This window comes from Lingula anatina, chromosome 8, assembly GCF_051362555.1.
Source record: "Lingula anatina isolate TDL-2025a chromosome 8, LinAna3.0, whole genome shotgun sequence".
Taxonomy (NCBI): domain Eukaryota; kingdom Metazoa; phylum Brachiopoda; class Lingulata; order Lingulida; family Lingulidae; genus Lingula; species Lingula anatina.
The window spans coordinates 11249451-11266336 of NC_141774.1; the positions used below are offsets into that span (position 1 = coordinate 11249451).

At 34.7% G+C, this 16886-nt stretch overlaps 1 protein-coding gene across 3 annotated transcripts in view; it reads right to left on the bottom strand.

The window, feature by feature from the left end:
- Positions 1–761: 761 nt before the first annotated feature.
- Positions 762–16886, bottom strand: part of LOC106179051 (solute carrier family 12 member 8) — a 32236-nt gene continuing 16111 nt past the window's right edge. For 2 of the 3 annotated variants that reach the window (XM_013562556.2, XM_013562557.2), the window contains 12 exons: positions 15278–15480; positions 8284–8424; positions 7447–7638; positions 7002–7122; positions 6540–6653; positions 6013–6214; positions 5526–5613; positions 5126–5272; positions 4077–4644; positions 3543–3631; positions 3082–3199; positions 762–2673 (listed from right to left, as the gene is read on the bottom strand). In XM_013562556.2, the coding sequence (XP_013418010.2) occupies positions 2444–2673; positions 3082–3199; positions 3543–3631; positions 4077–4644; positions 5126–5272; positions 5526–5613; positions 6013–6214; positions 6540–6653; positions 7002–7122; positions 7447–7638; positions 8284–8424; positions 15278–15480 (2213 nt within the window). In that variant the 3' untranslated portion in view covers positions 762–2443. Of the gene's footprint in view, positions 2674–3081; positions 3200–3542; positions 3632–4076; positions 4645–5125; positions 5273–5525; positions 5614–6012; positions 6215–6539; positions 6654–7001; positions 7123–7446; positions 7639–8283; positions 8425–15277; positions 15481–16030; positions 16645–16886 lie in introns of those variants that run through there. The other variant, XM_087019419.1, reaches the window with a different exon arrangement.

Genomic DNA, 16886 nt, shown 5'->3' on the forward strand with positions numbered 1-16886 from the left:
GACTTAGATAACTGATCAGTTTTTGCCATTGATACGGACTGTTAACTACTCGACATATTAGGCCTATTCGCACGAGAATGGGAGAAAATAGATCAGGGTGTCTGACGTAGTCACTTTTCCGGGTCTATAAAGCAACATGTTGACCGAAAGCAAATTGCGATGACAGCTTTAACCGACAGCTTCAAAACCTGGATAAAAATGTTCTACAAGGAAACATCAATATAAAGTTGCGACATTGCTAGCGCTGTAATCCGACATTGATATAATCCTATCCACATAATGTGTCCTTTATTTTTTCTCATTGATCAGAAATCAGCGATTATGTTACATGCAAGTTGTTTGCATTGGAGAACAGTCCGTTTTATCAAGCCTTCCTTTCCTGGATATAACATTACAATCTATGCTGATTATACATAATCAGAATAATAACACGATTTGCTTTTGCAACGGTGTAGTAAAACTTGACTTAAGACCAGACAAAATCGATGTTTACTAACTAGCGCGACCTACCCTAATTTTGAGGAATTTGGATTTTTTTAAATTGTAAATTGCTCTTTCCAACACGCGTATGTTTTGGAAGTAAATGACTTACAACATAAAATAGAGACAGGGGCAGATGACATTAGGGTTTCATAGTTTTTTTCTTCTAGCATTGCATCTCAAACAATTCACTTCCATTGGTAGCCCACTGACACAGTTTGATGAACTTTCGTAGACTAGAAAATGTTTTACTGATGCAAAATATAAAGAATAAAAAAAGATTTTACTTAAATATTTCCTTTATTTTACTGACATCAACCAATGCTGTTGACATTGTTGTCCTGAGATAACGATGACAATAAACAATAACAACAGCTTAACAATATATTTCCTAAATTGCAGTAATATATTTATTAAAACAACAAGAACGAGAAGAACTCTAACAGAATAACTCGACTATCTCATCAGAACCCTTGTTTGACAGCAAAAATGAAGGTGAAAGCAAGAGAGACCTATACAACATCAAGTACCGTCTATTGTTGAGACTCTTTTACTGTACATCGTTTTGTTGGTCTATTAACTCACATTTACCCTATAATTCTATTTTTTTAATTAACACGTCTCAGGATTATACTTTCACTCTTTTGAATTAACGAGGTCCCGATTCATTGTCCATGCAACAGTACTTTAAAGTTGGGAATTGAATGCTGATTTTTTTTTAATTGGCAAACGTTAAATTACCATATTTAACAAAAACAAAACCCACTTTCATAAATAAAAATAATAATAATGATAATAGTAATGGGTTACAGACGTGAGTTAAAGCTACCGGTAGGTGGTTGGCCAGAGGAGACCAATTCAGGTATAGCAGCTTTATTTGAAATATTCAAGCTGTAGTGCATTATAGAGCAATATTTGATGAAATAAAAAAGACAATTAGAAAATCATAAAACCTTTCAACAAAATATTCTATGGTAGTACTATGTCCTAAGCGACTATGTACTACAGGTATGTACTATGTCCTAAATGACCTAAGCGTCAACATGTCTCAGCAAATAAGAAAAGGAAAATATTGTATGGCAGTATTAATTAAGATGTCTTTGAGAACACTGGTACATCAAATGCAATTGCATTTCTTGGGGACTAAAAAGCTTTTAGGTTTCACTACAAAACAATAACTTACAAAACATAAATATGACTAGAAAAATATCAACAAATTTGGCAAGCGACAAATCAATTGCCAACAAATATGACTGAAATGTGCGCTAATATTTTTGGCAAAACATAGATAAATATATTAAATCAACTTTTCTTTTTCAAACCTCTCACTTCTTTCAGTACGCTTGTTAGTGTTTGAGAATTCACCACTCTAAGTTACAAACACACTTCCTAAGATGTGCCCTACAAACTTGCTTTTCAAAACTTTTCTTGACTATAAACACCAAACACTTCTTTTAATAATATAATAAATATAAGTAAGTTTTCTATTCAAAGTAAGGGAGCAATTAGTACTTGTCCTTGACCTTCAGGATAAAGAGGTGAAGGTCATTAATTTGAATGGCAACTTATTAAGAGGATGGCAAGAGGATGTGAGATAGCCACACGGGAGAACTGACCACAACAATGACTGCCAGGGAGAGTTGGGTAATGACTCTATTTTTTTTAATGGGGAATAATTATCAATCTTTGAAAATATAATTTTGGAATCATAAAAAATATGTTTCTGTGTGCCATTTGTTGTGCTTTTTCTCTTCAGAACAGTACTATAGGATAGCCAGCTTTAGCGTTTTGTTTCAATCACTCAATAGGAATGTTCCATTTTTCAGAATTTCTGGATTGAAAAATTACAGAAAAAATCCCTTTTCCCCCCCTATTGAAAATATTGAGTCATTACCGTACATACATGTATCAATCTATAAGAAATCACAACTAACAAAATTAACAAAACTAAACACCACTGTTCTCAATCACTGTCCTGAAATTCATCGAAGTTCTCGCCCTGCACAATTTCTGATTGATGATACCGCCCTCTATTGGCAAAATCATCATTGTCTTCTGTCAACTGGGCGGCAAAGGTTCTCACTGCTGGTGTTGACGGTGTAACGACAATTTCCTCTGCAGGTTGTGGTCCACGTCTACAGCAATGAGATACACCATCCCTTATCCACTCTAGGAGACTAAACTCTGCTATACCTGGAGGAATAAAGACAATTATTTTAGTAAATATTATCAACTGAAGCTTTGAAAAACAGGATAATTTATGTACCGGGTACTGCACTTTAACACATGCCTGCATTTTGATTTTTTTATTTCCCAAGCAAAATATACATGTGCAACCATCCTATTGTTACAACTACTCGCTGTTCACTGTAGGCCACATACAAGAGCTAATTATATCTCATTTTAAAAATTATCATAAACAATACTTTCCTTTAAGCATGAAGCAAAAAAGACCTTCAGTAATTGGAGATTTCTTAAATAAAAAAACATGACAAAACTACATGTTTAATAAACACTTTATGTTGTAAGTTGAAATGTAAATAAACTCAGCCATCTTTGTTTTGGCTGTCATTTTGTAAAGAATACACTAGCAGTACTTACCAGGGAAAACTCCTGGGTTGACTTTACTGATGTATATATAAATAACTAGAACAACACTAACTGTGACCAAGGCATAGATCCATTGAATGCCAAACATTATGACTAGACAGGCTATGGACTGAAAAAATGAACAAATATGGTCAAATACTAGTAAATATGGTAAAATAAATAAAAAATAAATAACAAAGAAGACATTATAAAATATACCCATGTATGGTGCGCGATGAACATAATTCTTTTTTTGCTTCAACTTTTAATTATCAATATATTTATGATATTTTCAGAATTTATATTCTCTATATTATTTTGCTTGTAATAGAACTGGGGTTCTTTTTCATTATGAGATATTTAACAAATTTAAAAGTAATTTAAAATGAATATGATTTCTTTTGTGTGAAGGCTTCTTTTTTCCTTTTTTTTATAGTAAACAGATTAATTTAGTTGTGTAGTTCACTACTTACTCCTATGAGTGATAGCCACCTGTTCACAAAAATGGAATAGTAGGATCTGGGCATACGGTGGATTTCTGTGTTTACTGGCTTAAGGTTACCTAAAATGATGCAAACAAATAAACAAGATGAGGAAAGATTTACACATTTAGTCAATCATCTCTCTTCAGAATAACTATATGGCTAAGAAAAAAGATTGTCAGAAGAAAACCATACTATGCTTTGGATTAATATAACTGATACTGATGCTCGCTATGGATTAAAAAAAAATTAAACACTTGACTGAAAACTTTTGCTCATCTTCCCCAACTTTGTTCACTGTGAAGCATGTCAAATGTTTTGATTTTAATTGCTTGTTTCACTTAAATTATAATATATATAATGTCACTTCAACAACAGTCGCGAGCTTTAACAGTGAAACAAATATGTGTTTGTTTCATGAGTTTTCTCCTCTGATACACATTTTCAGTTGTTTGTTTTAAGTTTTCACTTTCAAAGTTATATTTGAAAATTCTAGTGAGAGACCCACTCTCATACAAATCTCACCAGACTGTTTATCAAGCAACTCTGTCGTAGCATCGGCTTCCGACCCTCTCTCAACATGCTCCCCATCAACTTGTTCTTTCCCAGAATTCTCGGCCTGTTTCTGAGCCTTAGACACAGGACTCCCCTGTTGCTGCTTTTTCGGTGACCTTTTCTGCTGCACCGCAGTGTGTTTCTGATCAAACAACAGCCTTTCTGGAAACAAATTATCCAGATCTGCCGTGTTATCTGGTATGTTCTTTGGAGGTAGATCATTGGAGACCTTGTCAGTGGAACCGTAATTGTGACTGGCATTATTATTCTCCTGGTCGCTCTTTCTTCCTCCCACCCCTCCCCCTACTGAGGAAATCGCAGGTTTCAGCAAACCACTGCTGTAGCGCTCTTCCTTCCTCTTTCGCTTCTGAAAGCTCATGGCCAGAGAGAAATAGGCGAAATCCACAGAGGCATAAGTTAGCATGAAGGGCATGGTGACGATAGGTGCCAGGATGTTGACATTCCCGATGCAGATGAAGACCAGGGAGATAACTGTGATGGCAAGGAGAGCAAACACTGGAACCTTGTTAGGACCTCTCTGGAAGTTATGTTTACAAATAGCTTTATCAAAGATAACAAAACTAGAGGAACAGAAACACTGAAACCTTAATTGTTGGACCTCTCTGGAAGATACACTTACAAACAGCTTTATAAAAGATGACAAAAAATATTATTTTAATATGGAAAAGTAACTACAACAACACTGTGCTAAATAAATAGCTGTTGTAAGAACAAAGGTTTGTCATGGCTAATCTTGATCTTCTTGTTTTTATATATACTGAGTAGTTATTTCTCTCCAATTAATATTCTGTCTAGCAGTCTACTTCATACTAAATCCTTCCTGGCAAAACATTCATAGGAATAAAAGTTTAATTGGATTATCATTATTCAAAACTGCATGTGAAGTTGACAAGACAAAATATCATCTGCAAGCAAATGATAATTACATGTAAGACTATTCAAATATCTTCCACACATGTAACTGTGTTGTAAAGGTGAGATAAAACAATGAAATTTACCCCTTGTCCAAGGAACTTGATAACTGGAATGACATTCTGCTTTGCTATGGACTGCAGAATTCTTGGAGATCCATATAAACTGCCCATACAGGAGGAAATAGATGAGATGTACAGGCCTGCAAGGAACAAGAAGCCCAGGGCTGCCACCTGGAGGACAAACAAAACAACATCTGTTTGACTTTTTTGTATTCTTACTATAAAATTATTTACTGTCTAAGATTGTAAAGCAGTTTACAAATCCACTATAAACGAGATGACAACTATGATCTGATGAATCTCTTTTGACCAAAAAAAGCTCTACTTTGAATTGAACCTCAGGCTAGGATGAATGTACCGGTACTGCAGCCAGGCTAGTACTCGTACATTGTAATACAAATGAAGTTCTAAATGGAGTACTCACCTTCTCTGCAATCATATAATCCTCTCTGAGATAGTCCCTGGCGCAGGTGGAGCCCAGGATCAAAGTAAACATTAAGTACAGAAAGGTGCTGAAAAAGAGGACAATTGCTCATTTAAAAATCAGCAATGACCACGTAAGCTACTGAGAACAAATGGAAAGTATTCACAGACAGACAAACCAAATTATAAAATAAAATGTACAAATGAATATATCAGTCAACCAATAAGGGGTAACATATCATCTCTCCCACTGAACTGATCAATCAATCAAGGCATATTCTTTTCCTTTTATATTAACAAATGTATCCTTAGGATACACTTTCTAATGCTGCTTCTTCTCACCTGACTTTGACCTTCACATAACCTAACCTGAGGCTCTCACCTGACTTTGACCTTCACATAACCAAACCTTTCAACTGACCTTGACCTCTCACCAGACCTCAGCCTAACATCTGACCTTGACCTTTCATTCAACCTTAACCTCTCACCTGACCCCTACAGCAGCCAGGGTTCCTACAGGGATGTCCTTGGAAGGGTTCCTCAGGTCTCCACTCATGTTGATCCCAGCAAAAGCACCTGTTGCGGTGGGAAAGAACACTCCAAACACGGAGAAGAATGACTCCCCTGCCAGGTAGGCAGGTGCTGTGTTGTTGACCAGGTTTATTGTAAGGTAACCTGTTACACCGTACTCTGGAACCACACAAATATTAATGAGAGTGAAATATACATGTTAAACCAAGATATATTTGGAAAAACAAATATTTGCTTTTTTTTTTCTTTTTTATTCATTACACGGCTATAAATTTTCTTTCAATTTGATGATTTTAATCACATTATAATGTACAAATAAATGTTTCCTGAAATTGGTGAAATACTACACATCCTCCAGTAAAGCATTTAACTCTTAGCCTACTATTAATTGACTTTTCAGATTTTTAGAGATACTAATTTACATGCTATTCTTTCTGATCAGAGATGGTTTCTTATACTAATTGACAATCAGTTGAGATTATACCTATATCTGTATGGACAAAGGAGCCTACAGCAAAGTCCATGACTGCCACAGCCAGTATAAATAACAGCAGCAACTGCAGTCGTATTACCCACTTTACTCCTGCTATGTTAATACCTAGAAAACAAAAGAGAAAAATAATTACATTTATGGTAAAAACTGAGTAATTGCTTCTTTAGAGACTAAAGCTATTTTCTAACAAGGAGACATGTTTTCACCTTTGCTCAAAGGAGCTCGAGGTTAATCATATGGAGAGCAAAAGAAGGATGGTACTCTGGATAAAACAAGAGCTGGGAGGGGGAGGGTTCCAGGCTTTGATCATGGCTCTGGCACTATCGCACGTACACATCAACACATATATAAACTCTTATACCAAAACTCAAATACACATGCAACCATGCATTTCACAAACACACACACACGCACGCGCACACACACACACACACACACACACACACACCCTACCTAGTAATAATAAGAGCACGGCAGCTGCTATGCCCCTTGCTATCCAGGGATCAAAGTCAGGATCTATAAATGCTGCAATGGACTCTCCAAAGCCCATGGTGTACAAGGAACAGGAGACAGCCTGCAAATGAAAACGGCCCACTTGAACAGACTGGCACACAGCTTTTTCATCTAAAAATATTAACTATTTAACTGTTTAAATTACTGCTTTCAAAAGGCATAAATAGGGTGGCTAGAGGCTGATTATTTTAAAAATATGGAGTATCTATGCTGCATCAATGCAGAAAAGGTTTTTTGCTACTGGAATTAAAAAACATATCTAATTAACGTTTTTAATTAACAAAAAATTATAATAATAGACAATAACAGAAAATCAAAGATAACAGCAATTCAAATCAGTATAGGAAATATAAAATTTAATTGATTTCCTCATATAGCGTCTTACCTGACCAAAGCAATAGATCACTCCAATAGATGCTCCTATCTTGGCCCCGAGAACATGAGACAGTAGGAAGAATATCCCTCCGCTCTCCATCTGACATCTCTCACACACTCCTATTGCACTCAACACACTGACCAGTGCCACACCTATGGTCAGACAGATGATCAGGATGGACAGACCAATGCCTGCATTGCCCTGGAGAACACAGTGTATGTGTGTGAGGAACAGAACAGCTGGGCCTGGCACAATATGGATAGGCTAGCAACTAAATTAATGGTTTGGCCAATTGTACAAGTTCAGCCAGGAATACAAAGGCTGAGTCAACATCAATGGTGGAGACAGGTTGTGGTAGCTGAGATTTAAGCTGATCACAATCAGTGGTTGAGACAGATTGTGGTAGTTGAGATTTAAGCTGATCACAATCAGTGGTTGAGACAGATTGTGGTAGCTGAGATTCAAGCTGATCACAATCAGTGGTTGAAACAGAATGTGGTAGCTGAGAATTAAGCTGATCACAATCAGTGGTAAAGACAGATTGTGCTAGTTGAGACTCAAGCTGATCACAATCAGTGGCAATATTTGAAAACTTTAAAAGAATCCGATCTGCCATGTCAATAAATGGGTAATTGAAAAGTTTTCTCTTCCTCACTCAAAGAATATTTACCAGTGGCTGACTCTTTCATGCATTGCAAAAAATAATTTTGAAAAATTAAGATAAAATCTGAATAATTCCTTGGTGTTCAATATGATATTTTAAAAGTTTTTATACCTGGCAGAAATATTCACCATTCATAAAAACTTAATCAAATACATTTCTTTCCTGTAGACGTCAGCACTTACCACCATCCATCCTGTACGTAAGAAGATAATTATGCCAAATATGTTGATCATACAGGACGTGAACACGCCGTCCCATGGACCAAAGAGAACAGGTTCTGAGATGAAGAAATTCAGCTTCCACCATGGTTTACTGGAGGCACTCTGAAGGAAGAAAGATAAATAAATAAATAAATAAAATAATGATGCAATAACTGACCATTACATAGATAAATAAATAAATAAAATAATGATGCAATAACTGACCATTACATAGATTAATAAATAAATAAATAAAATAATGATGCAATAACTGACCATTACATAGATAAATAAATAAATAAATAAAATAATGATGCAATAACTGACCATTACATAGATAAATAAATAAATAAATAAAATAATGATGCAATAACTGACCATTACATAGATAAATAAATAAATAAATAAAATAATGATGCAATAACTGACCATTACATAGATAAATAAATAAATAAATAAAATAATGATGCAATAACTGACCATTACATAGATAAATAAATAAATAAATAAAATAATGATGCAATAACTGACCATTACATAGATAAATAAATAAATAAAATAATGATGCAATAACTGACCATTACATAGATAAATAAATAAATAAATAAAATAATGATGCAATAACTGAGCATTAAATAGATAAATAAATAAATAAATAAAATAATGATGTAATAACTGACCATTGCATAGATAAATAAATAAAATAATGATGAATTACTTGACCATTACATAAATAAATAAATAAATAAATAAATAAATAAATAAATAAATAAATATCACAACCTAACTCAAAAGCTGAGTCAAGATAAAATCTTGATAACAATTCTGAAGCATGGATACATTTTCCCTGCAAGCTGAAAACAGCAATCAATAATCCCCTGACTGCTTACACAGGAAGTTTACATTCTTTCTGCACATGCCAAAGCCAGATATAATATAAATCAATACCTTCATGAACACCATATACATCTTAATTAATAAACAGGGGACTTGTCAGGGAGGATCATCTTAATCCAGTTCTGCTGGGAAAGATAAGCTTACAAGATTGATTGCACAATGTAAACACAAGTTATAGAGAATGGAGGAAATGTGGATCCAGGAAAACAACAGGGGAGGGGCTTTGAGAGATGATATCAGAAACTTATAGTCCGAATCAAGAAATCACAATGCAGTATGCATGTAACAATACATATTATGAATAATGTAGATCTGGAGAAACAACAGGGGAAGCAGTTTGAGAGATGATATTAGAAACTTCTGGTCTGAGTTCAGAAATCACAATGCAATACATACCAGTATTATAAATAATGGAGATCTGGGAAAATAACAGGGGAAGCTGTTTCAGAGATAAAATTAGAAACTTTTACTCGCAGTCACAAAATCATAATGTTACAATACATATTATATTTTTATAAAACATTTAGATGTCTTCATTATTACCTATGCAAGTGTGAAAATTCTAACATCATGAAGTTTTTCATATATGAAACCCCTTTGCCAAAACTGACAAAGCAATCTTTAATTGGATCCATGTTTAAACTAATAAAAAAATTGCATTCCAAACGGTGATAAAATCTTTGGATATGCATTCTCAACAACTAACAGGTAATTACAGCTGCAATTGTATTTTGAATAAATAGAAAAACATTATTCTTCCCCAATCTTTTCAATAACTATGCTAATATGGAGGAGTAACTAGAGGATCAGAGAGGCGATACCGCCTCCAAATATTGTACCACCAGCTGGAGCAAACGCATTCGTATAGACCCCCACATACACAAAATAAGGGACACAGCCACCAGTTTTGTGCTTGACAAGCTGTAAAAATGCAATCAACAAGAATTTTTTAACTATTGCAAAAAATATATATGGTACAATCAAATTTAAGTTCTTCGTAAGGTAGGTCAAGGGTCAATTTCAAGGTCACAGTAAATTGCCAGTATATGACTTCCTATTCAAGTTCAAGAGTAACTATGGACCCATCTCTGTCAAGTTTGAAGTTAAAAGAGAAAGAAATTAGCAGAGTTCAGTTCATGATAAAAAGTAGGTCAAAGGTCAATTTCAAGGTCACACTTAGATTGCCAGTATAGGACTTCCTATTCAACTTCAATAGTAACTATGGACCTATCTCAGCCAGTTTTGGAGATAAAAGGGAAGCAAAATTTGCAAAATTCAGTTCATGGTGAAAAGTAGGTCAAAGGTCAATTTCAAGGTCACATTCAGATTGCCAGTATATGACTTTCTATTCAAGTTCAATAGTAACTATGGACCTATCTCTGCCAGTTTTGGAGATAAAAGGGAAGCAAAATTTGCAAAGTTCAGTTTATGGTGAAAAGTAGGTCAAAGGTCAATTTTAAGGTCACATTTAGATTGCCAGTATATGACTTCCTTTTCAAGTTCAATAGTAACTATGGACCTATCTCAGCCAGTTTTGGAGATAAAAGTGAAGCAAAATTTGCAAAATTCAGTTCATGGTGAAAAGTAGGTCAAAGGTCAATTTTAAGGTCACATTTAGATTGCCAGTATATGACTTCCTTTTCAAGTTCAATAGTAACTATGGACCTATCTCTGCCAGTTTTGGAGATAAAAGGACAGAAAAGTTTGCAAAGTTCAGTTCATGGTGAAAAGTAGGTCAAAGGTCAATTTCAAGGTCACATTTAGATTGCCAGTATATGACTTCCTATTCAAGTTCAATAGTAACTATGGACCTATCTCTGACAGTTTTGGAGATAAAAGGGAAGCAAAATTTGCAAAGTTCAGTTTATGGTGAAAAGTAGGTCAAAGGTCAATTTTAAGGTCACATTTAGATTGCCAGTATATGACTTCCTATTCAAGTTCAATAGTAACTACGGACCTATCTCAGCCAGTTTTGGAGATAAAAGGAAAGCAAATTTTGCAAAATTCAGTTCATGGTGAAAAGTAGGTCAAAGGTCAATTTTAATGTCACATATAGATTGCCAGTATATGACTTCCTATTCAAGTTCAATAGTAACTACGGACCTATCTCAGCCAGTTTTGGAGATAAAAGGGAAGAAAAATTTGCAAAGTTCAGTTCATGGTGAAAAGTAGGTCAAAGGTCAATTTCAAGGTCATAGTAAGATTGCCAGTATATGACTTCCTATTCAACTTCAATAGTAACTATGGACCTATCTCTGCCAATTTTGGAGATATAAGGGACTAGATGTTATAATTTTGGAGTTACCATAATGTGCCTTAAATTTCGTACAGAAAAAATTAATTAAAATAAAGAAAATGTCATTTTGGTCAAAATTCTTGAAATAGGAGGTGCTCTGAAGTTTCAGAAGTTCAAATTTGATGAAATAATGTCATTTTTGAACACAAGTTGTCTGCTTTGCCAAGCCTTATGTTTTATTTTTCCAGAGTTCAAAATTTATTATCCATTACCGTACTGCACATTTTGCTTTTACCACCAATATGTACTTTTTGATACAGCATAACTCGAAAACCGTATGGAATACAAAAAAACCGAGACCACCTCCAGTGTTGGGCTTTACATGCTCTACAAAATGCAAAAAAGAATGGGTCTCTAGCATTAACGGTTCCCGAATTAGAGACAGTTTTCAGTTTCGGTATCTTATGGTCGCTACTCCCGTGAAAATGCACCGATTGACCCCAAATTCATGGAGATGAAAGATGACCTGAAGGGTAACACTTTCCAATAATATTATTGGTTAAGTCTGTGTGGTGTCTGAATAACAGGGCAAAAAAATTTTTTTTCGTAAAAAATTTCATTTTTTTGAAAATTTTGGCCCATTTGACCTTGAAGTAGAGGTCAAAGGTCAAATCCAAGGGTATATTTGAAATCTACACATATGACTTTTGGAAAGCTGTCTATAGAAATTTTTCCCATAACTCCTTCCGTAGGGTAGATAATTAGCATTTAATTTTGCCATTTTTAGACAAGGGTGCATTGCAATGAGTGCCACACCCAGACCCCAATACCGACAAAGCCCAAATTTTACGTGGAACGAGTTGAGATTATAGGTGACCTAAATCCATGAGATGGGTACGGGGGCCCTTACCGTCTAGGAGGAGAAGCGGTAACGGTAGCCATCCGGCGGAGCCGGCGGAACGATCCGGACGGGACCGAAACCATGTGTACCGCCAGCGCTAACGCTGGTGGTACAATAAGCAGAAAGGCAGTCACAAAGAATTAATAGAAAAACATGACTCTTCCTCAATCTTTTCAATAAGTATGCTAATCTAGAGAAGTAATGGGCAGAAAGGCAGTCACAAAGACAAGGGCAATCTGCAGGTTTTCAATCACAGTGCATGAGCAAGCATTCATGTCAACTCCCATAAACCGAAACCGACAACCGCAATCTACAGAACCAAGCTTATTACAGTTCTCATAAACTAAAATCAATATCCTGATCAGCGAGCTATGATGAATCAAAGACCGAACTTCCTGGAAAACCTTTCAAGGAATATATGGGCAAATCAGATAGAATCACAATTAACGTTGTACAAGTCTATATGCAGCAGAGCAGAAATCCACCAAGCAGATATTGTGGCAAACTGAAGAAGGTCAACTTGCCAGCTGGTACCATAAAAGCTGCTCTCAATTATACTATACTATTGATTACTGATATTGTATATTTTTAGATGTGTGACATCTAAGCTGAATAAACCTTTATTTATCTATTTATCTATCTGTAGTGAAAGGGTTTATTCTAACATATAGCTGCTGATAGTAAAACTTGTATTTGCTGGTGTATTTCAAATTCATTTTAACTATGATTCAGGCCAAAACCAAAGCTATTAAAATACATAAATGTTTCACGAGTCCACTGAAATTACGGAGTATAGGATCATATAAAATTACTGGATACCATGTAACAAGTTAAGCTGTCATATCTTGACAACTGGCATGTGGTTTTATTCCATTCCTATTGGTACACTGACACCATTCAGTGTATATAATCTGTAAATGTGTATGTAGATACACTGATAGTGTATACAAGTAATATATAGTGTGACACAGCTGCTGTATACTCAGCTATACGTATATATATATACTATATATACCCGGTATCATGTAGCCAGACTTAACAGGGTCCACCAGGTCAAATAAGATTAATTATATCTGGTTCCAGCAAGTCAATGACCTCCAGTTAATGTAATATTGTATGTCTGGTCAAGAAAATTAGAAACACTAAATCTGATATACAAGATCTTCTGTTGAAAACATCTCAGCTGAATGAAAATCAAAATATAATCTATCACTTAAGATTTTCACAAAAAAAGAATGGAAAGATTTCTCATACAGTACATTTAAATATTATATGTTCACATTCTGTTTTAAAAGATTTTGTCACATGCTATTTAATAGTGCTCAGATAAATTAATTAACTGTATCTGGTTTAAAATTTAGATGGATTAAACCTCTGTCTGCCAATTCACAATTAACCTCTTTAAGAGAAAATTCTGTTATTTGTTATCATATAGAAATTGCCATTAATCGTGTTTCCAAATCTGAAGAGTGTTTTAGGTTAATCTCTTCATACAATTAATTTGCATAGTGTCATTTCTCATGTTTGGTTTGTGTTTTTACTCTCTTTTTTATCAACTAAGTTAATTATTAATTTATCAACTTATGTATTTTTGAATGCTGCTGTTACAAAACGGTGCCTGTCACACCCAGTACCTGCACTCCAGTATTTCTATTTCTGACTGTTCTACCAATGCAGTAGCTATACACCCCAGTATTTCTAAACATAAAATAATCCAACACTGCCCAATGCCCTAGGTGAAGCCCTATATTAATTAATTCCTGTCTTGAATCAATCCAGGCCTGGGCATTCTTGGAAACCAGGGCAGTAAAATGTAACAATCTGTTTCCTGAACTTGAAGCAGACATGTCAACATGCTGATTTAGTCTCCACTTTCAGAGCCATAAATGTTATTATGTTGCTCCACAGAGAGCAGATGGCATTATCTTTCTGCTTTAGGAGTCATCAAATAGGCGCAGAATTCATCTTCCTAGAAATCAAAGCTGCTATATTTCCCATTGGTGAGATAGCCAATGGAAGAGATTCAAGTTGATAATGTACAGATTGTGAAAATAAAAAAAATTGCCAAGACCAGGTAAAATGTCATCCAAGAAAAAGAAATAATGGGGATAGTGATTGTTAATGTGTAAGTTGCAAAAAAAAAAAAAAAAAAAAAAAACTCTTCCAGGCTCAGGGAACATATATTAGGACCACTTGGGCTCTGCCAATATTATATTTTGTATTTTTCTTAAAAGTAGTCCTACTATATCACTATTTAATATAATTCATACTTATTTATAATTGCATTCCTATTGTACATTTTCATATACCCATGTAGATGCATACGATATACAATGAATAAAGCATATATTAGGAGAAGAAATACAATTTTTTCTGTACAGGATGCTAAGAAAAAGTTTCCATAAAATAACTTAATAAATCAAGTACTTCTGAAAAAAAAAGGGCATTTTAAAAGAAGAGTTACATACTAGTATCCACCCCCACCCTCCTATCATAATTAATGTGCCTTTTCCAGACACTGCACTGGTGGGGAGGAATAGAGTGGAGTTCTCAATTAATAATAATAATAATATAATAATATATTTATTTCGAGTCTAAAATCCATAAAATGTTCAATAGACTGTACAACATAAAATACAAAGAAGTTTATAAATAAGAAGTTAAGATATATATTATATAAATCAGAACTAGACTAAATTGTAATAAACAGTAATAAAAGTAAAAAAATCCAAGGTTTCTTTAATGTAAAATTAAAAATTCATGAATAAAATGTCTTAAAAATGCGATTCTATTTGTCTAATAAAAATTGGCAACTTAATTATTCCACTCTACTGGTGCAGCTACACAAAATGATATGTCACCATATGTTTTTAACTTTGATTTGGGAACTTTCAATTATGACCACAGTCTGAAAATTCGGGGAACATTCTGATCCAACTCACCTGGTCCTCAGCAAACAGTTCATTCTTATTCTTCCCATCATGTTGATATACTTCATCCTGGTGTGGAGGGTGCTGGCTCTCCAGCTGCTGTTCTTTGCTCAGTCCAAAGCGCCCCCAGTCAGGTAACCTCTCCTGCTTACCACTGGATGACACCAAGTTCGTACTCTCTGAATCTGAGGTATCTGCCATCTTGGAAATGTTGCCTACAAGTAGAGGTCATTGTACTTGTTCATTTTGTTGAGTTCAACTTTTAATACTGACATATGCATGGCATTTAACTACTGTTTGTAACAATGCAGCCAAAATAAACAACTTTTGTTGTTTTTTTACTGTCTGTTCTTTAAGGGCAAACAAATACTTCATTAAATTGTTAACTTTTTCTATACTGAGTGCACGAAATCCACCGACAACATGCACAGCAAAGTTCCAACATTTCCATTCTCAGGATAGTGATTCTTGAGTTATAATAAATACAACAGTATCAGTGTGCATATGGTACTGTACTCCCACACATTTTTGGAAAACTCTGCATTGTAATTTCAAACAATAATAATGATGTAGCAATCCTTAACATAGCAGCGCCTATATATTGTGTTAATGCATTCTTATTTCCCCAGTCTTATAGCCAGCAACTGAGTCTTTTTTCCCCAAAGTCTTTATATTGTGGCACATTTCCAATTCAAAAATAACAAATGTATAACATTTTTGTCTCTAAATCCTTTACATTGTGGTACACTTGCAATGCTAAATTACCTTCAAATATATCACTCCTACACTTGGCTCCTTCTGTCTAAGCCTTAAAACACTGCGGCATTTTCATGATGAATCCATAATAACCGTTCATCAGAAAGCAATTGTCAGCATCAGTGGCAATATCATTAAATACCCATTAAAGTTCAATCTCCATTTACCACTCATCTGTCTTCTTGCTCTGAGTGAAGTAAGTGGCAAAGCAGCTAGTCTTTTAATAGAAGTGCAACAAGCTAGCTGCCTACACAACTTCATTATGTGACAGTGACTATATCTGGTTGCCTTGACAACCACTGTGTACATATACTGCAAATGTATCTGGCTCTGCAGGAAGAAGAATACTAATTCTTCTGCAAACAGGAACTGTTTCAACAACAGTGGGCAGAAAATAAATGCTATATTCTTTCTAAAATTGGATAATACTTACACCTGCTTTATACATGCATGTTCGAAGTGGGGATGATGAAAATTGAAAGGTTGCTCATAATATATTAATTGTGTATTTGCTAAATAATTTCTATTCACTTTCAATGTACATGCTCTGAGTTTGAGAGAAAGAGAGTTATCTTGAGGTGTTACATGTATATGGTGGATTGCAATTAAGCAGACTTTCCAATACTTCACCAGTACTAAGATATGTATACATATAGTAGACATCTCATGCGTAACTTCTGATGACCTCTCACCGTGTGACCACATGTAAGAAAGACCACATATATTATTAATACTGCCTATCATTGTGCATGCATCATTTTGTTACCTATTTAATTAGAACTTACAATATTTCACACCCGCTGAACCCATCAAGACAGTTTTTATACTTCTACAGGTAAATGCATAATTTCTGCCAGGCAAACTG